General features: G+C 39.2%; 1 protein-coding gene across 2 annotated transcripts in view; it reads right to left on the bottom strand.

Annotated features, from left to right (window-relative positions):
• Positions 1–439: 439 nt before the first annotated feature.
• Positions 440–26573, bottom strand: part of LOC126336956 (piwi-like protein Ago3) — a 221814-nt gene continuing 195680 nt past the window's right edge. For both annotated transcript variants that reach the window (XM_050001156.1, XM_050001157.1), the window contains one exon: positions 440–4549. In XM_050001156.1, coding sequence (XP_049857113.1) covers positions 4463–4549 — 87 coding nt within the window. In that variant the 3' untranslated portion in view covers positions 440–4462. The remainder of the gene's footprint in view (positions 4550–26573) is intronic.

Genomic DNA, 26573 nt, shown 5'->3' with positions numbered 1-26573 from the left:
AAAAAACTGTAGAATGTGTCTGCTGTAAATTCTGCCTGTCAAACAATGACAATAAGATTAACATATGTAGACAGTAACAGATGAATTTGTAAATTTCACTCACACATTTGTGTCCAAACTGAAAGCAATGAATAGCAATTGGATTTTTATATGCCTCATGTCTTCATCACTGTCCTAAATTAAAAAAGCTTATTCACTGTGTGAAAGTAACATGTATTATTATTATTATTGTTATTATTACAAGAAGTTATATGGAAAAGACAAATTAGGATATGTACGGAGCCAGTCATTTTTCTTTTCATTCCATACACAAATGGAGCAGCAGAGAGTGGGTAGTATTGGCACAAAATACCCTCTACCTTGCATTTACCATGTTTTATAGAGTTACATATAGATTAAGAGTGTTAAGGAAAATAACAGATTTAGTCAACTATTTTGTTTGGAAAAAAATATATTCTTCAGAAAATAGATAAGTTCTCGTATTCATTCACAGTTTATGCTCCATAAATCCCAGTAAGGAGAAGCGCCTTCTCATCTAGTTATGCATTAACTTGCATAAACAGTTGTTGCATACTATTTCTGTAAACCTCTGAACAATGAATATTGATCTACTCATCTCGTTAATTACGAGAATTATTTCTGAATTATTTTCTAATTATTTTTTTGAAATGTGTTACAATAAGAATTTTATATGCACCAGTAGAAAAGTAGCTACTTGACCTGCTCTCCCCCTTACAATATTTAGCTAAAGCTTTTATCTAATACTTCAAAGTAAGCATTTAAATAACTTTCTGAATTCAAATTTTGCTATCAGTTGTTTACACCCTGGAAAATTTAAAATCTGTGACATACATCCTTGCATGACACACACAAACTTACACTCATGGTGTTAGTGAGAGTGTACAAAAAAAATCCTGCAAACCATAATACAGTTAAATAAACAAGCTAATTTAAGGGCCAAGTGTCATTCGCTTCAAAGTGTTAATTAAAACAAATGTTTTGTATAAAAGTACAAAAATTTATTAACCTGTACAAAACAAATAGCAATATAAAAATATTCTCATACAAATACTGAAAGTCTTTGAAAATAAATGAGAAATGCTTTTAACATTTATTCTCTTAGTCAGACAACACACTATTCATTAATAAGAAACCTAACTTTTCTTCTTTTAAACATTTAATACAAATAGATAGATGCTCCTGAATATGTAACCTTAATCAAACACAAAAAATAATCTAGCCGTTTAGATCATCATCACTCTTCATTACAATTTGAAGAAATGTAAATAACTCATCTCTCAAAGTGCACCAGGATCACACATAGTGGACAAATCACAACAACTGCAAACACGCACACACGCGCGCACACACACACACACACACACACACACACACACACACACACACACAGGGGGGAGGGCAGGAAGGAACATCCTTTCCCTTTGTGCTTGTAAACCCATGCGTAGAACATCTGCAACTCAACACTACTACTGCCAGATCAGAAGTCATCTTATATAAACTTCAATTTTTAAAACTTTGGTATCTGATCTTCAGATGAGGTTATGAGAGGTAACTACTGTTACAGACTGCATATGACACAGTGTTGAGGAATAGAAATATCTTGATGTACAATGTTCAATAATGAAAACGCTAGTAAAGATAGCTTATGTCATACCAAGGACTATGGAATATTAATACAAGAATAAAGTACATACATAATCATGCCCACTGTACAGCATGTTCATTTACAGTGATCTTGTGTAATGTATGTACATTAGATCAGAAAAATAACACAACTCATTACTGCATGGTAACTTATTTACAAGGTTCACTTTTATTAGCACACGCTTTTATTTGTACACATTTGTAAGGGAAATACAGATTACTGTTTTGGGCTGTGATCTGGTCATTTTAGAATGCCCTGAAGACTCCAGTTTGTGCATTCCTACTCTGCACAGTAATCATAATGGCTGTACATACCATTAACTGCAGAATGCAATTTTATTTGTTTGGTTAACTGTTATTATTAAGTAGTTTAAAATGCATCCAGATTTAATCTATGAAATTTGCACAAATGCACAACCATTTGTGAATAAGCACATTTCCAAGACTGGACTGTCATACAACTGAAAACTGCCTTTTAGAAAAATGTCATCCAAGCAAGATTATAACACAAATCTAAAACAGTATAATGTGTTTTTAGAACTGCCTGCAGGATCATTGTTATTGTGTGTACTGTCTGCATTCTTGTGTTACTCAAAACTCAGTTCTATGGAAGAGGTATTACAATAAAACATGGGTGGATTAGATTATCAGAGTAAGTAATGAAGTTTAAACATTTGAATGTAATGCTATAGCAAATACATATAGAATAATAAAAATAAACTAGATAAATTTTGAACACTGCAGGACTGGAAGAACTATGAAATGACTATAATGAAGAGATATGCAACTGAAAATTTATAAGCTGGTCATACACGTAAACAAGAAAGTGAATGTTGGTTACGAAAAACTAAGGATGAAGTAAAATCCAGGTGGCTGAAACGGTAATCTTTGGGGCTTTAGGGACATGCAAGACACGAATCCAACAGAAATTAGCAGTTCAATAACTGAAAAGTTTGCTGGTGATGAAATTGAAAGAAACAACTGCATCAATATACTTTGAGAAAAGACCATCAATGTTCACAAAAGTTAGCTCATAAGTAGAAAAGAAAAGTAAAACAAGCTGGAAGACTGTAGTGATGGGCTGAAAAGAGGTAAGAATGCCTAATCTGGAATTTGGGTAGTAATACAGTATTTCCCAGTTAAGTCCTGAGCTTTTGGATTATGACTTTGGTACAATCAGATTATGACAAGTGATCAAAAATCTGATAGTAAATTGGTCAAAGTGAACTGCTCTCTGTGCTTGACAATCAATAAAGAATATGTCAATCAACAATAGGTGTAATTTTTAATATGATAAAGTGACCGTATTTCAGTGTAGTTTAAAGATTTTAAGACAAAATTATTCTTTGTTTAAAAATAAGATTCCCATTATCTGAAAGGCACACAACTTGAGCAGTCATTACGATTTATATTTACAGTTCTTTGCGCACATACCATAATGGAATGGAAGTTATGATCTGTGGACAACGCAACAGTTCACTGTTAACTTCTAAATTTATGATGTTAAGTGGAAATTACCCTGTCAAATAAAATTGCACTCTTAAGCAAGAAATGGAATGTCTCTCCATTCACCACTAAATGGGTATATATTTAATAAGTTTTTTATAAATTTTCTTTATGTACAATAAATTGTAATTGAGGTGGGTTCCAGGAACTGTTCCTAGGAAAATGGAGATGATACATTAATAACTGAAATAATACTATAGGAACTATATTTCATGGTGCTGACAATTGTGTTAACTCAGCACTGTTAGCAATAAATAATAATGACGTTCTCAATGTCCATTACAGATAAAATAATAGCAAAGAACTGTACAAGTTATGTTAAATATGTACTAAAAGTTTCAACAACCTAAATATTTAAAGCACATGGGCTAAAATAATGAAAACACATAAAATCATGACTGCAACAGTTTCAAATTTCTATTCTTGCCCAGAACAGCAATATGACAAGTTTCAAATTAACAACTGAGTTATGTAGCTTGGAGTCACACAAGTTATCTTCACTGAAGCAAAAAAATGTAATAATTACACAGTGGAATATTAAACATGACCTTGTTTTTACAAATACTGCAAAGAACCAGAACAAGTGTTCCAACTGTACAAAAACTAAAACACAGTTTAAGCAATCTGCACCTTGCAAGTCATGCTCAGTAAGTCGTACATTGGATATTTCTGTCACATTATTTTCTGCAAGTGCTGTTGCAGATTCGTCAATCATACAGCAGCAATTCTATAATATAATGACAGAGAGCCTTAAATCAAGGCTGTTTTTTATACAAATTGTTACATAAGTGTTATGACAATGAATTAACACAATTCACAGTGGTATTAAAATTAAAATAATAAAAAAAAAGGGTATGGGGAGCAGAGCATTCTGCTTAACCAGAATGGAGTAATGTTGTGGGATAGCTAGAACAATTTTGTTGAGAATATACTGAAAATCAGCAATACTGATCAATGCAAAAGCAGCAAAACTTAAACGTTACCAGTATGGAATTGCCCATACTCTCATGCATTAATATTTTCAAATACATGGTCAGATAGAATAAAGTATGTCTTTACACAATATTACACAATTTTCTGATGGACACAGTAGCTGTATGACTATAACTTCCCTACAAATCTATTTTCTAAAATTAAAACACAACATATTCAGTTTTTCACTGGATCATAATATCTCCACAGAAAAAAATTCTTCCACATTATTCACAATAGTAACACCACACTGTGCTGTGTTGTTTGCTTTTCCTGAGAGCACTTTCTTTAAAGTGGTTCCAGAACAGATTGCCACATTCTACAGAAAGAACAGCCTGTCTGCCAATTTGTCAGACGGCTCCTTTCTGATATTCTGTCCTACAAGATGGGCAAGCTTGTGTGCATACTGTAGTAAAAAGAAAAAAAAAACCATCAGTCACTTTCAACAGAATAAGTAAATTTCAAAGTTTCATGTATAATGCAACCTAACAAGAAATTGTCAGTAAGGAGAAGGATCTTAATGAAAATACAATAAAAGAAATACAAATAAAACAATTCTACTTACTCAAATTACACAGGCATAAAACAAACTATGAAACCAACATGTGAATGAAACAAGGTAATGTAATATGTTAAAGCTATATTTAATGTGGATAACTGTTCAATGAATACAGTGGAAGAGGGATGCAGCAGTTTCATCAGTTAGAAATAAAAAGGGTGTATGGAGTTGTTCGAGATCATCATTACTATCAGACTCAAATTCATACTGACAAGTATATTTTTACATTCATCTCCCACACAAAGTAGGCAAGCAAAACTGGTGGAACATGATGCAAACCAATGACTTTTCTTCAAAACATTTGTTGATTTCTTAAAGCCTATAACGGTGATGACTGGAATGCATTATTCAGAATTCTGAAGTTATCACAGATAAAATACAATAAGCAAAATTTCTCAACAACTTGTGCAAAAACTGCCAGTATAACAGTTTAAGGATGTGAAAGGGAGTCAGTAGCTGAAAAGTGAATGAGACAGGATTGGAGAGACTAACTCCATGTTATTTAATCTGTACCCTGCACAAACAGTAAAGGAAACCAAGGAGAAATTTGGCGAGGAAATTAAAGCTTGGGGGAAGAACTAAACAGTTTACAGTTTGTCAATAAGATTGTAACCCCATCACGGATGGAAAATAACTTAGAAAAATCAGTCGAATGATATGAATAGTATCTAGAAAATATGTCAGAAGGTGTACACCAGCAGAAAAAAAAGGGCAATTCAGCGCAGTCGACTCAAAATGAGATGAATGCCAAGGGAATTATTTTACAAAATGGGCAACTACAAAGCTGCAGATGAGTTTTGCAGCAAAACTAATGTTGTTGTTGTTGTTGTTGTTGTTGCTGTCTTCAGTCCTGAGACTGGTTTGATGCAGCTCTCCATGCTACGCTATCATGTGCAAGTTTCTTCATCTCCCAGTACTTACAGCAACCTACATCCTTCTGAATCTGCTTAGTGTGTTCATCTCTTAGTCTCCCTCTACGATTTTTACCTTCCACGCTACCCTCCAATGCTAAATTTGTGATCCCTTGATGCCTCAGAAGATGTCCTACCAACCGGTCTCTTCTTCTTGTCAAGTTGTGCCACAAACTCCTCTTCTCCCCTATTCTATTCAATATTTCCTCATTAGTGGTGTGATCTATCCATCTCTCCTCTTGTCCAAACTGTTTATCGTAAATGTTTCACTTCCATACATGGCTACACTCCATGCAAATACTTTCAGAAACAACTTCCTGAACGTAAATCTATACTCGATGTTAACAAATTTCTCTTCTTAAGAAAAGCTTTCCTTGCCATTGCCAGTCTACATTTTATATCCCCTCTACTTCGACCATTGTCAGTTATTTTGCTCCCCAAATAGCAAAACTAACTCACTACTTTAAGTGTCTCATTTCCTAATCTAATTCCCTCAGCATCACCCGACTTAATTCGACTACATTCCATTGTCATCGTTTTGCTTTTGTTGATGTTCATCTTATACCTTCCTTTCAAGACACTGTCCATTCTGTTCAACTGCTCTTCCAAGTCCTTTGCTCTGTCTGACAGAATTATGTCATCAGCGAACCTCAAAGTTTTTACTTCTTCTCCATGGGTTTTAATACCTACTCTGACCTTTTCTTTTGTTTCCTTTATTCCTTGTTCAATATAAAGATTGAATAACATCGGGGATAGGCTACAATTCTGTCTCACTCCTTTCCCAACCACTGCTTCCCTTTCATGCCCCTCGACTCTAATAACTGCCATCTGCTTTCTGTAAAAATTGTAAATAGCATTTTGCTCCCTGTATTTTACCCCTGCCACCTTCAGAATTTGAAAGAGAGAATTCCAGTCAACATTGTCAAAAGCTTTCTCCAAGTCTACAAATGCTAGAAACGTAGGTTTTCCTTTCCTTAATCTTTCTTCTACGATAAGTCGTAAGGTCAGTATTGCCTCACGTGTTCCAATTCTTCCCCGAGGTCGGCTTCTACCATGTTTTTCCATTCGTCTGTAAAGAATTCACCTTAGTATTTTGCAGCTGTGACTTATTAAGCTGATAGTTCAGTAATTTTCACATTTGTGAACACTTGCTTTCTTTGGGATTGGAATTCAAGCCTGAGGGTATTTCGCCTGTCTCATACATCTTGCTCACCAGATCGTAAAGGTTTGTCAGGGATGGCTCTCCCAAGGCCGTCAGTATTTCTGATGGAATGTTGTCTGCTCCCTGGGCCTTGTTTCGACTCTGGTCTTTCAGTGCTCTGTCAGACTCTTCACGCAGTATCATATCTCCTACTTCATCTTCATCTACATCCTCTTCCATTCCGATAATATTTTCCTCAAGTACATTCATATTCATACAAGCGGTTCTCTTTTCTCCAAAGGTCTCTTTAATTTTCCTGTAGGCAGTACCTATCTTACCTCTTGTGAGATAAGCCTCTACAGCCTTACATTTGTCCTCTAGCCATCCCTGCTTAGCCAGTTTGCACTTCCTGTCGATCTCATTTTTGAGACGCCTGTATTCCTTTTTGCCCGCCTTATTTTTCTGCAATTTTATATTTTCTCCTTTCATCAATTAAATTCAATATTTCTTCTGTTACCCAAGGATTTCTACTAGCCCTCGTCGTCTTACCTACTTGATCCTCTGCTGCCTTCACTACTTCATCCCTCAAAGCTACCCATTCTTCTTCTACTGTATTTCTTTCCCCCATTCCTGTCAATTATTTTCTTATGGTCTCCCTGAAACTCCATACAACCTCTGGTTCTTTCAGTTTATCCAGGTCCCATCTTCTTAAATTCCCACCTTTCTGCAGTTTCTTCAGTTTTAATCCACAGGTCATAACCAATAGATTGTGGTCAGAGTCCACATATACCCCTGGAAATGTCTTACAATTTAAAATTGGTTCCTAAATCTCTGTCTTATCATTATATAATTTATTTGAAACCTGTCAGTATTTCCGGGCTTCTTCCATGTATACAACCTCCTTTTATGATTCTTGAACCAAGTGTTAGCTATGATTAAGTTATGCTCTGTGCAAAATTCTACCACGCGGCTTCCTCTTTCATTTCTTAGCCACATTCACCCACTATGTTTCCTTCTCTCCCTTTTCCTACTGCCGAATTCCAGTCACCCATGACTATCAAATTGTCATCTCCCTTTAGTAAATAATTTCTTTTATCTCATCATACATTTCATCAATTTCATCATCATCTGCAGAGCTAGTTGGCATATAAACTTGTACTACTGTAGTAGGCATGGACTTCGTGTCTATCTTGGCCACAATAATGTGTTCACTATGCTGTTTGTAGTAGCTTACCCGCACTCCTATTTTTTTATTCATTATTAAACCTACTCCTGCATTACCCCTATTTGATTTTGTATTTATAACCCTGTATTCACCTGACCATAATTCTTGTTCCTCCTGCCACCGAACTTCACCAATTCCCACTATATCTAACTTTAACCTATCCATTTCCCTTTTCAAAATTTCTAGCCTACCTGCCCGATTAAGGGATCTGACATTCCATGCTCCGATCCGTAGAGTGTCAGTTTTCTTTCTCCTGACAACAACATCCTCTTGAATAGTCCCCACATGGAGATCTGAATGGGGGACTATTTTACCACCGGAATATTTTACCCAAGAGGACTCCATCATCATTTAACCATACGGTAAAGCTGCATGCCCTCGGGAAAAATTACGGCTGTAGTTTCCCCCTGCTTTCAGCCATTCCCAGTACCAGCACAGCAAGCCCGTTTTGGTTATTGTTACAAGGCCAGATCAGTCAATCATCCAGACTGTTGCCCCTGCAACTACTGAAAAGGCTGCTGCCCCTCGTTTGTCTGGCCTCTCAAAAGATATCCCTTCGTTGTGGTCGCACCTATGGTACGGCTACCTGCATCGCTGAGGCGCGAGAGCCTCCCCACCAACAACAAGGTCCATGGTTCATGGGGGGGGGGGGGTATAAAGACCATAACACACAAGAACCAATTACAAATCCATTTTGCATGAAAGCCATCAATTGCTCTGATCTTCCCATAAAATTAGAATAAAGTCTTTTGGAAATGCCAGTTGCCAGTTCACTGAAAATAAAAATCAGAATCATATCAATTTGTCATTTCTGGTGTTAAGCACACAATGTCATTACACACCTTCTTCCATTGCTCTCTACTCATTTTTATGGGTGGTGTTCCTCTGCACTGACAACAATAAAACCAAAACAAAAAATTGGTTGAATCCAGAATCACCATTGATACTTGCGTTAACAAATATTCAGCCATGAACTGTGTGTGAGAGAGGGAAGGAGAAACTGTAATACAGTTCCAGTACTTGTTCCATACATTTATATGATAATCCTCCTTTTTGTATTTGTAAGTTATAAATTTTACAATTTATTTTGTATGTAGTTATGTATAACTTTAATTAAAGATTACTCTAGGGCAAAGCCCGGGATCTTGTGGTACTGGCTGGAATGGAAAACTGCCTCTACGATCTAGGGAGAAAAAAAGGTGGAATACGACTGACCTACCTATCAAACCATCACAAACAGAAGCATTTCTATTTTAAGCAATTAAACCATCACATACAGTAGTACAGCATGAATTTGTTGATGTCTTCAGTTCACCTCTATTTCACCACAATGACTTTTTAAACTGAAACCATTTATGTTACGAAAGAATATTATGCTACTCACCATAAAAATGACATGCTGAGTTGCACACAGACACAACGAAGACTGTTACCCCTTGAACTTTTGGCGAAACCATTCTTGAGCAAAGGAAACACACACATTCACACAAGCAAGCACCCCCCCCCCCCCCCAACCACCCCCCCCCCCCCCCCCCACACGTCTCTGGCAGGGCTAGAGATAGCAGTCTTGTGTGCACATGAGGTGAGCTTGCTTGCATGAATGTGTGGTGTTTTGTTTTCTGAAGAAGGCTTTGGTCAAAAGCTCATATGTGACAGTTTTTTTCGTTGTGCCTGTCTGCCACTACATGTATCATCTTTACAGTGAGTAGCAACCAATACTTTTCAAAAAATTGTTGATATTCCAACATGGACTTCCCACTTTTTGATTATGCAACTAAAGAGGTTGAAACATATTGGAAGCACATTTCATACATGGCACTGCATCTCACTTTGAGGTAGCAATACTGCTCTGGCAGTGTGTCATTAGCTCTTTAGCCACACAGATGTGTGTTGTGGTAAGGTCTGAGGTCTGGCTCAGTTTGGAGGGAGGGAGGGAGGGAGGGGGAGAGGGAGAGGAATTCTTTATGTTGCATGTCAATTAGCATACAAGTTAGCTAATCAGGCCATTGTGCACGCAAATTCAAAAGGTCGACCAGAGATGGTGTCACCAAACACGTTTTTCATTTGGTTTCCTAAAATCTAAAGAGAGAACAATACAAAGTTCAACATGGGACAATAGTGCGAACCGAATCTGAGCTGAAGGCGGAGTAGTCTCATACACTTCTACCTATGCTAGGAGAACAACTTACACTATTTTATATGGTAGGCCACTTGAATTTGCAAGAGCAACAGCCTGATTGGCTAAGTTCAATAGCCGTCACTAAAAGAAACACACTTGAAAATCTCTCAGGATTTTAAAGCTTCACTCTTCACAAAGTGTTTGAAAAAATTTCAATATTAAGTGCTTATTTAGCTCAGAAAGGTCAGTGATTTCAGTTTTTTTCTCATCCTCCTTTCAAAATATATTTAGTTATTGATTTATTTTTAAATGGTTTCAGTTCTCTGATACTGCAGACGCCACAAGTTGCATTTGCATGAGTGTGTGTGTGTGTGTGTGTGTGTGTGTGTGTGTGTGTGTGTGTGTGTGTGTGTGTGTGTGCTGCTGACAAAGGCCTTAATGGCCGAAAGCTATAATTGTGTGAATGTTTTTGTTGTGCCTATCGCGACTCAGCATCTCCACTATATGGTGAGTAGCAACTTTCCTTCTCTGGTATTGTTACATTCCATCCTGGATTTTCTGTTGTTTGATTAATTAAAAAATGAGATATCTACTTGTTGCACTGGTCCAGATGGTACGTTACCCACTTATGATTTCCAAAATAAACTAACTGCTAATGATGATAAAAATATTTACTTACAAAGAAATACATATTAATGTTGAGATATGCAAGAGTTGTTTTAACCATACACAACAATGTCAAATCTCTTGAAAAACACTATTGGTCATTCACTTTCTCATCTCCACAAATACCACAAAATTTCAAAAGCAATTATTGTCAGAAGTCGTTCACTGCATCTTCAGGTGATGCTTCTGGATATCTTTGACAAGGCAGGTTTTTGTAAAATAGCCAATATTCCAATTCTAGTGCAGGAAACACTGACAAGGACAGGGACATCAAATGGTTGTCCTTTTCATTTATTATAGACATGACGGACACATATAAATATATGATGTCAGACAATGAGATTTTATTGATTTTTCTTGTTATGGTTCAGACCTCTAAGCTTCTCGTCCAAGTATTCTTTAAATTGTGTAACAAATGGATGGTGTTTTGTAAGTTTACCCAGCAAATCCTCTGCCATCTGACTGGCTTCCCATTCACATCATCATTCCCAATTGTCATGCGGTGATTCAGATGATCCTTCCAGCTGCTAACCTTCTCATGGGTTATTTCGTGAACAACATACGGTTTGTCACCCTTTCTTCTTCCACTGCTGACAAGTCTTCTAGTCAGCAGGACAGTTCACTTTTCGGATTATTTTTTTCTTCTGTAGCGATTGCCAAATGCAATGAATCACATTCAACTTCACTATACCAACAACTATGAATTTTAAACTAATGTTAGATATTTCCAAGACAATGATGAAGCACATAGCAACAATAAATTTGTTTAATTTCTGTCCTCCAGAGTGTTCGCTAAATTAGGAAATGTGATTTACTGTTGCAAGAACAGATTTGAAATATTCATATGAATGGTTTGCTATCTTACAGTTTCCTTGTTTTTCCTCTATTTTTGGCCACAAGAAAATCTTGAAGCAGCTAAATATGATACTTACATACAGGAAGTTATGTTTTCATCTTCCTGAAAAAGACCAGTGTCTTCTATGCATGTCCTACAACACCTCTGGGACAATACAGATGAACTTGCACTTAATTATAATGCTCATCAGTAAAAGACAGGGTTGGAAAGGGAAAGAACCAAGACATGGAGCGAAAACCAAACTCAGATGGGACTTCTGTAAGTTGCAAATTTAATCTCCAGCATGTTTTGTTGGCACCAAATGATCCCACCAACAATAACTTGTTTTATAAGTAACTATTCAAATCATCGTTTCATACTGTATGACCTAAAACCAAAACAACCACATTGTTTGATGTGGCAGAAATTGAGGGGGAAACGAGAATGCTGTAAGATCGCAAGCCATTTGTATGAATATTTCAGACCTCTCCCTACAATGGTACACCTTAGCAATCACTGTGGATGACAGAATCAAACAAATTTGTTGTTGCAATGTGCTTGACCATTGTTCGGAACTACCTAATGTAAAAATGATTGATTTGAAATTCATGGTTTTTGGTCATAGTGAAATAAAATCCAGCTCAGTATATTTGGCAATTATGAAAGATGTTCATGCTTTACAACATTAACTGGACAAATGCATAAATAATGGGGGAAACTATACTCACCAAACATTGTTTACAATGTAGACAATATTATTAACTTACAGGCTACAGAAATATCTAACATGACATGTCAAGATATCGACTTCTAGCATTATAGTTATCTAATCACTAGCAGTTCGTATTAAGCCACAACTCAAGATATTCATTTGTAGGAAAGAAATCCATCCTGGTTGTTGAAATGCGTATTTTGTCCCAACAGTAAATCCTGAGAGATTCCCAACTGTAGCAATGCACAGAGCATATCGAGTAAGGAGAGTCATATAAAGAGCTCAGGAAGCGCAAAAAATTTAATTATTTACTTCTTCTACTATGTCAGCATTTCTTAACCTTTTGGTAGAGGACAATGAGCACTAAGAAACAACTAAAAGATGCTAGTGAAATACAGTATATTGGCTAATTGCAGAAAGAACAGCCGCAATGAAATTTTGCAAGTGTGATTACATGACTCAAAAAATGGACAACTTCAGTCTGAATGTAGCTGATGGCACCTGAAATAGTACAAGACGCATGCCTGACATTCTGTCACCTGACCAGAAGCATGTCACACAGGTTTGTCGGATAAAGAAACACATCAAGGAAAAGCTGTCAGAACGTGTGCAGAGGGGCAGCTGCCATCTTGACATAGTCACCTGGGCCAGACAGCTATTTACAGCAGCTGGCATGGACGATGGTAAAGGCTATGAAAATGAGCAAAACAGGAAATGAGCTGCCTATGGTTCAGGGGGTTGTAGTGATTTGCCAGTGTTTGTTTCTAATGTCACTATGGAAGCAAAGAGGGTTTAAAGTGAGGATCACATGTCGAAAGTAGCAGTAAATTGGCAAGAGGCACTGACAACCAATAATGTAAATGAATGTGCTGACAGTGGCTTGGTTTGTAGTGAAGGGGGTTGAAGAGGAGGTAGTACCACCTGATAGGAGACAATCACTACCACAAACAAGAATAGGGAAACTGAATGAAGCTTCAGTACCAGTTTGGACTGTGGCAAATTATGATAGAGGAAACAAGACAGTTTTAAAAACAGGTATACAAAAGGTGGAGAGTGGACGCAGGTTCAGGGCACTCCTTTGCCTTTGGAATGTGTAATTGCTTCTAAAAGGCAAAAAAAAATTAGCAATGACTGACAGCATGAGGATGCAGAACAATGGCAATTACTGCATTTAAAACACACAATGTGTATCCGTAGGCCTGCAATTGATAGGTGTCATGATGGCAAAAGGCTCTTGATTAGTCCCCCATCTAGATCTCTGGGAGGAGACTGCCAAGGAGGAGAACCATGAAAAAAACATGAAACAACCTATGGATAACAACCTACCATACTGCCAAGGAGGAGAACCATGGGGGAAAAAAAAAATAAAAAAAAAATAAAAAATAAATGAAACAACCTATGGATAACAACCTACCAGTAGAAGAGAAGAATATTGGAAGTCTGAAAGTGAAGGGAGGATAGGAAATCTGAAAAGGGAAATGCAAAGCCTCAGTCTCAATATTAGGGGGGGGGGGGGGGGTCAATGAAGTGAAATTTAAAGAAGGTAAAGATTTCTGGTCAGAAGAACATAGGGTAACATCAACAGCAGTAGAAAATCATATAACAGAAAAAGGATGAATAGGAATGTACGGCAGTGAATGAGTTTCTGTGAACAGTTCAATAATAGGGTTGTTCTCAACACAACCAAGAGCAAACCAACGCCAACAACAATCTCATATATAGTAATTCGGTATGTAAAGGGAGATGAAAATCACACTTGGAAAAAACCTGGAGATACAGGAAGATTCCAGCTGGATTACATCATAGTGAGACACAAATTTTGATATCAGATATTGGACTGTAAAGCATATCCAGGTACAGACATATATTAAGATCAAAAATCAATAATGATGAAAAGTAGACAGGAGTTTTAGAGAACTGTCCAGTGTAATCGATGTGGAAGGAAGTGGGATGTCTAAAGTACTAAGGAAGACAAGATGCTTTTGAAGTGCACTAAGAATATGGATACTGTGATTTGGGGCACAGAGAAGGCATTTCAGTTGAAGAGGAGTGGACATCTCTACAAAGAGATTGCACAGAAGCACAGATACAAGGAAAGTAAATGTGAAGAAACATTGAGTAGTGGAAGAATTGCTTCAACTGGTCAAAGGGAAAAACACCTTCACAAATGTATCAGGAATCAAATAAATCAAAAGTGCAGGAAAGTAAGGTGAAATGGCTGCAGGGCAAAAAATTATATATATGATCTTAGGAAGGACTGGCTCAGCATACAGAGAGTGTAATGGGAATTCCACTATTAAATGCAGATGAGAGAGCAGATAAGTGGAATGAGTACACTGAAAGCCTCTATCAGGGGGCGGAATTGTCTGATGACATGATAGAAGGAGAAATTAAGAGTCAGTATGTAAAACGGATGGGATCCCGTATTAGAATCAGAATTTGAAAGAGTTAAAATAAGGCACAAGCGATAGATAACATCCAACTGTAATTTCTGAAACACTGGGTGAAGTGGCAACGAAACTACTATTCACATTGGTTTGTATAATGTATGACACTGGCAACATACCATCAGACTTTCGGAAAAATGTCATCCTTACAACTCCAATGACAGCAAGGGTAGAGAGGTGTGACAACTATCAGATGATCAGTTTAACAGATCATGGATCGAAGCTGCTGACAAGAATAATAAACATGTGAATGAAATAGAGAACTAAGGATCTGTTACGTAACAATCAGTGTGGCTTTAGGAAAGTTAAGGGCACCAGATAGGCAGTTCTGACATACACTTGATAATGGAAGCAACACTGAAGAAAAATCAAGACACATTGAATTTTTCTACTTCGAAAAAGCATTCAACAATGTAAAATGATGGACAGTGTTCAAAATTTTGAGAAAAATAAGGTTAAGGTATAAAGACAGGTAATTTATAATATGCACAACAATCAAAAGGGAACAACAGACAAGTCAGGGATGCAGTTTTCACCCCTACAACGGCAATAAAGGAATGGTTCAAAAGTGGGATTGAAATCCAGGGTGAAAGGATACCAATGATGAGATTTGTTGATGAGATAGCTATCTTCAATGAAAGTGAAGAACAATTAAACAGGATCTGCTGAATGGAATGAACAGTCTACCGAGTATGGAATATGGTCTTAGAGTAAAGTGAAGAAAGAAAAAAGTAATAGTAAGTAATAGGAAATAGCAGACATGAGAATAGTGAAAAAGTAAACAAATCTGGGGAATTCTACCACCTTGGAAATAAAATAATCCATGAAGGATGAAGCAAGGGCACCATAAAAAGCAGACTAGTACAGGCAAAGGCGGCATTCCTAGCTAAGGGAGATCTACTGGTATCAAACATAGACCTTAACTTGAGAACAAAACTTCTGAGAGAGTAGACTTGGAGCACAGCATAGTATGAAACATGTACAATGGGGAAACAGGAACAAAAGAGAATCAAAGCATTTGAGATGTGATGTTACAGAAGATTGTTGAACATTATGTGAACTGGTAAGATAAGAAATGAGGAGGTTCACCACAGAATTGGCAGATAAAGGAACATATGGAAAATATTGACAAGAAGAAGGGACAGGATGATAGGACATGTGACGACATCAGGGAAACAATTCCAAGGTACAAGCTATTGAGAGTAAAAAAGTTCTGTAGGGGAAGATAAGAGTTTGGAATAGATCCAACAATTAATTGAGGACGTATGGTGCACATGCTACTCTGAGGTGAAGAGTAAAGGAATTCGTGGTGGCTGTCTCAAACCATCAAACCGGTCAGTATATATATTTCTATTTATTTTCACTTTAACCTCATGTTAACCTTTCCACCTTCTAATACCATTCAACCTCACAACATCCCAACAACGACCCCATTAAATTTTATTTACATTCCCTCCGCAAACATGCCTTCACCCTAGCCAGATTACGCTCCCATATTTTATTTACTCAGGCTTGTCTGACATTTGGCATTACTCCCAAAGGCCTCACACTTAAAGTTCCCATCTCTGGCTGCAATCCTCCTTTCCATCAGTCCTTATACCAGTTCCAAACAGCACAATCCATAGCCCTCACCCGCCTAATCCTTCACCTATACATCGACTCGGCCAATGAACACACCCGTCAACTCCTATCCCAAATCAAAGTCCTCAATCTTTCCTCTCCCACATCCACACCGGCTGTACATAGCATCCTCCTACAGGCCAACCGCAAATTAGAACAACATGCCACCCTCCACCTCAAAAAACTATCCAATCTCCTGGTTTCCCACCTCCGGAAAGGCAACTCACTCACCCTCCACAACCTTTCCAACAAACCTCAACCTCCTATCATTGCACACAGACCCAGTCTCTCCCATCTACTCAATCTCCCACTTCCAGCTCCACTCCCCCCAACACTTCAAAATTCTAGTCAACACAATCTGGAACCACAACACCCCAATTCAGTAGTTAACCTTTCATCCGAACCTCTCTCCCAATCCGAAACCTCTGTCCTATCCAAAGGCCTCACCTTCAGCCCCGCTCCCAGATTCAACCAAACTGCCCTTGTCAAAGATTTACTGTCCTACACTCGTAGTCTCTGCTGGAAATATCACTTTGCCACGAAGAAAAATAATCCTGATCCCACTCCTAATGATCCAACTCCCCAAGACACTATCCAAATTGAACCCTGCCTGGAACAGTTCCGTCCTCCATCACAGCGGGACCCATCTCGTCTTCCTCAAAATCACCCTCTCCAAACCTTCCAGGAATTTCTCACTTCCAGCCTTGCCTCTCAATCTTTCTTGAAAAACCTTAATCCTACTTCAAACATCACCACAGCCGAAGCCCAGGCTATCCGTGATCTGAAAGCTGACCGATCCATCATCATTATTCCGGTTGACTAGGGTTCCACGACCGTGGTACTTGATCATCGGGAGTGTGTGGCTGAGGGACTGCGTCAGCTTTCAGACAACTCTACATACAAAGTTTGCCAAGGTAATCCCATTCCTGATGTCCAGGCGGAGCTTCAAGGAATCCTCAGAACCTTAGGCCCCCTACAAAACCTTTCACCTGACTCCATCAAACTCCTGAACCCGCCGACACCTTGCACTCCTACCTTCTACCTACTTGCTAAAATTCACAAACCCAAACATCCTGGCAGCCCCATTGTAGCTGGTTACCAAGCCCCCGCAGATCATATCTCTGCCTACGTAGATCAACACCTTCAACCCATTACATGCAGTCTCCCATCCTTCATCAAAGACACCAACCACTTTCTCGAATGCCTGGAATCCTTACCTTCCCTGCCCTCTGGCTCCTACCCTTGTAATCGCCCCCGGTGTAAAACCTGTCCCATGCACCCTCTCACCACCACCTACTCCAGTCCTGTAACCTGGAAGGTGTACACGATCAAAGGCAGAGCCACGTGTGAAAGCACCCACGTGACTTACCAACTGACCTGCCTACACCGTGAAGGTTTCTATGTGGGAATGACCAGCAACAAACTGTCCATTCGCATGAATGGACACAGGCAGACAGCGTTTGTTGGTAATGAGGATCACCCTGTGGCTAAACATGCCTTGGTGCACGGCCAGCACATCTTGGCACAGTGTTACACCGTCCGGGTTATCTGGATATTTCCCACCAACACCAACCTATCCAAACTCCGGAGATGGGAACTTGCCCTTCAATATATCCTCTCTTCTCGTTATCCACCAGGCCTCAATCTCCGCTAATTTCAAGTTGCCGCCACTCATACCTCACCTGTCATTCAACATCATCTTTGCCTCCACACTTTCACCTCGACTGACATCTCTGCCCAAATTCTTTGCCTTTAAATATGTCTGCTTGTGTGTGTGTGTGTGTGTGTGTGTGTGTGTGTGTGTGTGTGTGTTATGTGTGCGCGCGCGAGTATATACCTATCCTTTTTTCCCCCTAAGGTAAGTCTTTCCGCTCCCGGGATTGGAATGACTCCTTACCCTCTCCCTTAAAACCCACATCCTTTCGTCTTTCCCTCTCCTTCCTGAAGAAGCAACCATCGGTTGCGAAAGCTAGTAATTCTGTGTGTGTCGGGAAAGTGCCGGTAGACAGGCACAATAAATAAAACACACACACACAGAATTTCTAGCTTTCGCAACCAATGGTTGCTTCTTCAGAAAAGAGGGAAGGAGAGGGAAAGACGAAAGGATGTGGGTTTTAAGGGAGAGGGTAAGGAGTCATTCCAATCCCGGGAGCAGAAAGACTTACCTTAGGGGTAAAAAAGGACAGGTGTACACTTGCACACACACATATCCATCCGCACATACACAGACACAAGCAGACATTTGTAAAGGCAAAGAGTTCGGGCAGAGATGTCAGTCGAGGCGGAAGTACAGTGGCAAACAAGTTGTTGAAAGACAAGCGAGGTATGAGCGGCGGCAACTTGAAATTACTGAAGGGCAAGTTCCCATCTTATATATATATATAAAATGTATGGTAGATGAGGGAAGATGAATACAAAGTGAAACTACTTGTACAAACAAAAAGAGAAAGTAAGATAATAGAGAAGATTTCGAAATGCAACAGAGACAATAACAAACGTAATTGTTGGGTTCAAATTAATGATGATGTAACATGCCCTTCAGTAATTTCAAGTTGCCGCCGCTCATACCTCACCTGTCTTTCAACAACTTCTTTGCCTCTGTACTTCCGCCTCAACTGACATCTCTGCCTGAACTCTTTGCCTTTACAAATGTCTGCTTGTGTCTGTGTATGTGCGGATGGATGTGTGTGCGAGTGTACACCTGTACACCTGTCCTTTTTTACATCAATAGAGAGAGAGAGAGAGAGAGAGAGAGAGAGAGAGAGGAGGGGGGGGCTGGCTTTGTGTCAGAAGTTATAGTACAATGTGGACCATATGCATATCATGAACAAAATTATAGTTTTCGGTCTGTTTTATCAGGAATCTTCGGAATGCTCAATGTGAGTGGAGACAAAGAGGAAAATAAAAGAAACCCATGAGTGTTTGGGTAATGGAGCAAGAAGTAGTGGTTCAGCAGAGTGGTGAGCAGCCGATTATAGAAACAGATGGTACTCCTTCACAGATTAAAGAGATAGACAACATATACAAACTTGCAGAAGAGAGCATGCAGATAAAATATGAAAGGAGATTTGAGCACAATGTGAAGACTAGGGAGGCAGTTGCAACTAAATCAAGTACTGGCATTGAACTTATTGACTTATGGTCTAGTAAGGGTGATGTGGAGGAGATGTTAAGGGATATTTTATTGAAGTACTGAGGCGGAATCTGTTGACGAAAATGACACAGTGAAAACTGTTGATGAGGTGGATTCAAGAAACAAAATAGAAGCATTTATATTTCATGATGATAAGATAAGGGATAGTTGCCAGAGCAAAAACCTGTGAGGTGGTTGTTGTTGTGGTCTTCAGTCCTGAGACTGGTTTGATGCAGCTCTCCATGCTACTCTATCCTGTGCAAGCTTCTTCACCTCCCAGTACCTACTGCAACCTACATCCTTCTGAATCTGCTTAGTGTATTCATCTCTTGGTCTCCCTCTACGATTTTTACCTTCCACACTGCCCTCCAATACTAAATTGGTGATCCCTTGATGCCTCAGAACATGTCCTACCAACTGATCCCTTCTTCTAGTCAAGTTGTGCCACAAACTTCTCTTCTCCCCAATCCTATTCAATACTTCCTCATTAGTTATGTGATCTACCCATCAAAACTTCAACATTCTTCTGTAGCACCACATTTCGAAAGCTTCTATTCTCTTCTTGTCCAAACTATTTATCATCCATGTTTCACTTCCATACATGGCTACACTCCATACATACCTGTGAGGAGGAGAGAGTAATGGAAGAAAAATTTGTGCATGCAGTGCTGTCATCTACGTGTTGTAGGAAGATTGACAGTTAAATAAAAGCTTTAATTGGCACCAGTGCAGAATCAAATATATTCATAACTGGAGGCTTGGTACTTGTAAAGATAAAAGAATAGGTTCAAGTAAACTGACTTTGAAATGAAGAAATTGTGGCATGTGTATCACTGAGCATTTGAAATTGGCATTGTGCAACATGATAGTACTTATTGGTTGAGGTATTCAAGATAGAGGAAACAGTTGTGAATAAAGAGTATTGTTGGCTTACAGAGAAAAATAAGGGTCTGATTGAGGTAATTCTTTCTTTTTTTACTTGTGCAGACATCTTACTACAATCTTTGCTGAATGCATTTAAAGATAGTACTAACTGGATGAATGTAGGTGTAAATTTAATTACGAACAGTTACGGATTGTTAGTATGCATTCACTTGGTGAGATTATAAAGTAAAATGGTATTGGTTTCATTAGTTAAGGAAGCTTTGTTTTTGGGTAACGGTTATGAAGATTAACAGAGAGCTATTTTTGTTTTGATATTAGTTATAAATGGTAGTAAGGGGGCTGAAGACATTCATCCTTCAGAGCACTCATATTCTTGGTGAGAAAGCGTGTAGCATACACTGAACCTCAAGCTGGGCATGGCAGCGTGTAGCATACACTGAACCTCAACTTGGGCATGGCTTTATTCCTCTGGGCCTATTGTTAACTACTTTTCTATAGGTTGTTAGGATGAGGAGAAGAGTACTGTATTTTGACATTTACAGTAAAACCTCAAATTAACAAACCCGCTTTTAAGGAAAGTCTGCTTTTAACAAACGTTTCCACTGGTCCTGGTGAAACTCCCATAAAAACAATGTTGTTCTTACCCGCTTTTAACAAATTATGCTTTAAGAAAAAGTCCATTTTTAAGGAATAGACATGAAATATTCATAACATTAAAATCCAGCTTTTACACAATTCCTGACATGACCGAGTGAGTTTCTGAATTATTTCAGTTTTACACTGGTCAAACTATGTGTCATGTGATGGCAGTATAAGGTAACTGAGTCTTTCAGTCAACACGTATCTAGATCAGATTCCATTGTAGCCATAACCAGCAACAGAGGTTAACAAATAGGAAAGCAAATTTTGTCATGCCACCATGTGATTCTGTTAATGTGATCAGGTGTCACAGTCAAATAAAATGGAAGCAGTGAAGTGTTGTCTTTTTTGCTGTCGACTTTATTAGTTTTATACTTTTGTGGAGCTTTGGCATGCACAAGTAGGAATTCCACGATTGAGAAAAAGCTGACAATCATCCACGACGTTGAAGACCGACATGGCAAAAAAGTACGATTTCGCGCCATCTTCATTGTATGGCATTCTGAAAAACAAGGAAGTATTGTTAAATGCCGAACTGCAAAAGTCATCTGCAGCCTATGAACCTGGATATGATACACTCTATTACAGCAAAATACAGGATGGCAGTCATCCATAAATCAATTATATACCTTGAGAGGAAGAAAGTGATGAGGCTTAACATTTCACAGGCCATGCATATGTTTGTTGCTGCATGGGATTGTGTAACATAACAGACTTGTGTTAAATTGTTTTGCAAAGGCTGGTGGCTGTGGTACATCAGATGCTGATAAATACGACATGGTTCCCCATGAAGAATGAAGTAGAATCACATATGTTCCTGAAAATGTGACATTTCAGGACTATTTCTTGTGATGACGAAGTTTTAACTACGACATCCGAGATGAATGTGAATGAGATGTGTGAAATTTTAGAGAAGAAACACTGTGAGGTATGATATGGTGATGGCAAAGATCATGAAGAAGCAGAGGAAGAGGAAGAAGAAAAGGAAAAGGCAGAGGCTGCTGCACCAAGTTTCACAGCTGCTGTACAAGGGCTGGATATGTCAGGAACTACTTTTCATCGTTTAATGTAGAGGAGTAAATAATAACAAACATCAATCAACCAGAGCAACAAATTCTGTCATTACAGTACACTGGAAAGAGGAAATAAGTAATTCTTGCTGTTTTTTTTTTTTTTTTTAACTAAAGAACATGTTTTGCAAAGAGTGTGTATATGTGCATGCTGTATTTAAATTTGTAGCAGATTATTGGTAAGTTTGTGATTAAGTAGCTCTTACACCACCTAAACATGCTTGAATTATGATTTCGAGTCATTCCTTCCACATACCTAGGCAAAACCCCCATTTAAGGAAGAATGCCTATTTAAGGAAAAAATAATGGATTTTGCTATATGTATAATAACAGAAAGAGAGAATTAGAGGCTTTACTGCAATGGTAATGACGGAAAATTATCTGTTGAAATTGAGAGAGCTAGCAAAAAACAATAATACTTATCAAAACAAGACAGTGCTGAGAATAAGAATTGTTTCCTAAAGTCAAAGAGAAAGGAAATGTGGTAAGTAAGTTGGATTGGAAGTAGGTGATGCAAAAGTATTTGGAATTATGGCATACTACATTCAATACGAGCAAGTATGAAGATGTTATTGAAGGCTGAACTTGTACTGGAGGAGGAGAAGTTTGTGGAATGTACAGAAGTTTCTATTGAGAGTCATAGTCTAGATAAATTTTCTTTTTTTTATGAACAAACAAATGTAATTGCTGTTTAGGAGTAAGCTATTAAGGGAAAATTGCCATTAACTGAATATTAATAGGCGGGATATGAGTCTATAGGTATGTGTAAAGTTTCCTTTGATGGGGGAAAGATAAGACGTGCTTTTGTGAAAATACTGCCTAATGGTAAGTGTGGAGCAGCTTAGTAACAAAACTGATGGTTGTAGCTAGTACTTTATTAACAGGATTGCATACCCACTGATGGAAGTAACTTGAAAGTGATCGGTAAACAAAGACAGCAACACATAAAGTGCATACCTGTAGTTCAGAATTATACAATAATGGCTCTTATTTAAGTTTTGCTTTCACTGTGTGTCCCAGTTCTGTTAGGATTGTGGCTAAGGCAACCAAGTCATGGATGATATCCACAGAATCACTGTACTTATTCAAAACAATCTTAGCCTGAATCAATAAACAAATGAAACTGATTTGGAAGTGTTTTGAAACAGTCACTGTATTCTTTTTTGGAACTGCATTTAGTACTACAGTACAATTTTCTTGGATATCCTTAAATGTGTTATAACGATTTTGTCTCATTGCCAACTTCATTTTGAGGAAGTATCAGAAATCAGCCGGGAGCAAATCCAATGAATATAACATGATCCAGGACTGTGATCCATCTGCTGGCCAAACACTTGTGCATGATCTTCACTTTGGGGGCTGGGGTGGTGGTGTGGAGGAGCAACAAGGACCCTACTTCTCGGTATTCAGGTGGAATGTGATGAATTCTTGACCACAAATGGAGGAGGATTCAAAAAACTGTGTGTGTTCACTGCTCTACCAGCTTTTCCCAATGAGTGTCTGGCAGCTACTGCTACAGTTGCGGCCAGAATGCCTGTTGCAGCAATGCTAGACAACTTACCACAAGAAAGCATTGCAGTTTGGAATTTCTCACAAGCAGGCCTAACAGAAATGGAACACAGTGTATAGAATATATACAAATATGTGGATTACTCTGTACTCATATATTTTATTTGCCATGACTTTGTACTTAAGAGAGCAGTTCATACGAAGTGGATAATGCAATATCTATAATAATAACAATAATAACAACAGTTCCGTCCTCCGTCACAGCGGGACCCACCCACCTCCTCTTCCTCAAAATCACCCTCTCCAAACCTTCCAGGAATTTCTCACTTCCAGCCTTGCCTCTCAATCCTCCTGGAAAAACCTTAATCCTACTCCCAACATCACCACTGCTGAAGTCCAGGCTATCCGTGATCTGAAGGCTGACCGATCCATCGTCATTCTTCTGGCAGACAAGGGTTCCACGACCGTGGAACTTGATCATCGGGAGTATGTGGCTGAGGTACTGCGTCAGCTTTCAGACAACACTACATACAAAGTTTGCCAAGGTAATCCAATTCCTGATGTTCAGGCGGAGCTTCAAGGAATCCTCAGAACCTTAGGCCCCCTACAAAACCTTTCACCTGACTCCATCAACCTCCTGACCCCAGCGACACCCCGCACCCCTGCCATCTACCTTCTTCCTAAAATTCACAAACCCAATCATCCCAGCTGCCCCATTGTAGCTGCTTACCAAGCCCCCACAGAACTTATCTCTGCCTACGTAGATCAACACCTTCGACCCATTACATGCAGTCTCCCATCCTTCATCAAAGACACCAACCACTTTCTTGAATGCCTGGAATCCTTACCCAATTTGTTACCCCTGAAAACCATCCTGGTAACCATCGATGCCACAGATTTATTGATGACATCTTCATGATCTGGACTCACAGTGAAGAAGAACTCCAGAATTTCCTCTCCAACCTCAACTCCTTTGGTTCCATCAGATTCACCTGGTCCTACTCCAAATCTCATGCCACTTTCCTTGACGTTGACCTCCATCTGTCCAATGGCCAGCTTCACACATCCGTCCACATTAAACCCACCAACAAGCAACAGTACCTCCATTATGACAGCTGCCACCCATTCCACATCAAACGGTCCCTTCCCTACAGTCTAGGTCTTCATGGCAAATGCATCTGCTCCAGTCCGGAGTCCCTGAACCATTACACCAACAGCCTGAAAACAGCTTTTGCAACCTGCAACTACCCTCCCGACCTGGTACAGAAGCAAATTACCAGAGCCACTTCCTCATCCCCTCAAACCCAGAACCTCCCACAGAAGAATCCCAAAAGCGCCCCACTTGTGACAGGATACTTTCCGGGACTGGATCAGACTCTGAATGTGGCTCTCCAGTAGGGATACAACTTCCTCAAATCCTGCCCTGAAATGAGATCAATCCTTCATGAAATCGTCCCCACTCCACCAAGAGTGTCTTTCCGCCATCCACCTAACCTTCGTAACCTCTTAGTTCATCACTATGAAATCCCCAAACCACCTTCCCTGCCCTCTGGCTCCTACCCTTGTAATCGTCCCCGGTGTAAAACCTGTCCCATGCACCCTCTCACCACCACCTACTCCAGTCCTGTAACCTGGAAGGTGTACACGATCAAAGGCAGAGCCACGTGTGAAAGCACCCACGTGACTTACCAACTGACCTGCCTACATTGTGAAGGTTTCTATGTGGGAATGACCAGCAACAAACTGTCCATTCGCATGAATGGACACAGGCAGACAGCGTTTGTTGGTAATGAGGATCACCCTGTGGCTAAACATGCCTTGGTGCACGGCCAGCACATCTTGGCACAGTGTTACACCGTCTGGGTTATCTGGATACTTCCCACTAACACCAACCTGTCAGAACTCCGGAGATGGGAACTTGCCCTTCTCATTACCCGCCAGGCCTCAACCTCCGCTAATTTCAAGTTGCCGCCGCTCATACCTCACCTGACATTCAACAACATCTTTGCCTCTGTACTCCCGCCTCAACTGACATCTCTGCCCAAACTCTTTGCCTTTACAAATGTCTGCTTGTGTCTGTGTATGTGCGGATGGATATGTGTGTGTGTGTGTGTGTGTGTGTGTGTGTGTGTGCGCGCGAGTGTATACCTGTCCCATTTCCCCCCTAAGGTAAGTCTTTCCGCTCCCGGGATTGCAATGACTCCTTACCCTCTCCCTTAAAACCCACATTCTTTCATCTTTCCCTCTCCTTCCCTCTTTCCTGATGAAGTAACCGTTGGTTGCGAAAGCTTGAATTTGGTGTGTATGTTTGTGTGTCTATCAACCTGCCAGCGCTTTCGTTTGTTAAGTCACATCACCTTTGTTTTTAGATATAATAATAATAATAATAATAATAATAATAATAACAACATTTATTTTGAGCCAATTGTGAGAATCATTACTAAGCTCGGGATGGAAAAAAGGTTTTACAGTGATTTATGTTGCTTTGCATTTGAGAGAACTGAATTTGTGAAAATACTACCACATTTTATGTACTTGATAAGTGAATTTTTGATGAGGGAAAGACTGCAAGGTGCAGTTTGTGCTAGGGGAACCTGAGTGAGGTTCAATCTCTAATGCCTGGTGGCACTTAATTTTCTGCTGCATGTGAATTCATGAGTGGAACGATGACAGATGGAAGCCAAGTACTTAAAGGTGCTTGTTAAGTGTGAATATGGGATAGCCATCAAGTGCCTGACCTGTAAGACTCAAGAGACTCTTGTGCTGAAATGATGGAGATGGACTGCTATGGAAATGGAGATTCCACAAACCAATGATGTTAATGCAATCTTTTCGTTCTAATATTTAACTGTACATGTACGCAACTGTTTCTGTACTTCAGAGATTTGCTTTTGTACTAGTTTAATAAGAATATGATGAGGAGCTGTAAATGGGTATGCTCAATTCTGTTATTGTAAAC

The sequence above is a fragment of the Schistocerca gregaria genome, chromosome 2, assembly GCF_023897955.1.
Source record: "Schistocerca gregaria isolate iqSchGreg1 chromosome 2, iqSchGreg1.2, whole genome shotgun sequence".
NCBI classification, from domain to species: domain Eukaryota; kingdom Metazoa; phylum Arthropoda; class Insecta; order Orthoptera; family Acrididae; genus Schistocerca; species Schistocerca gregaria.
Note: the sequence above shows the minus strand (reverse complement) of the source record. Positions and strands in the feature narration are given on the sequence as shown.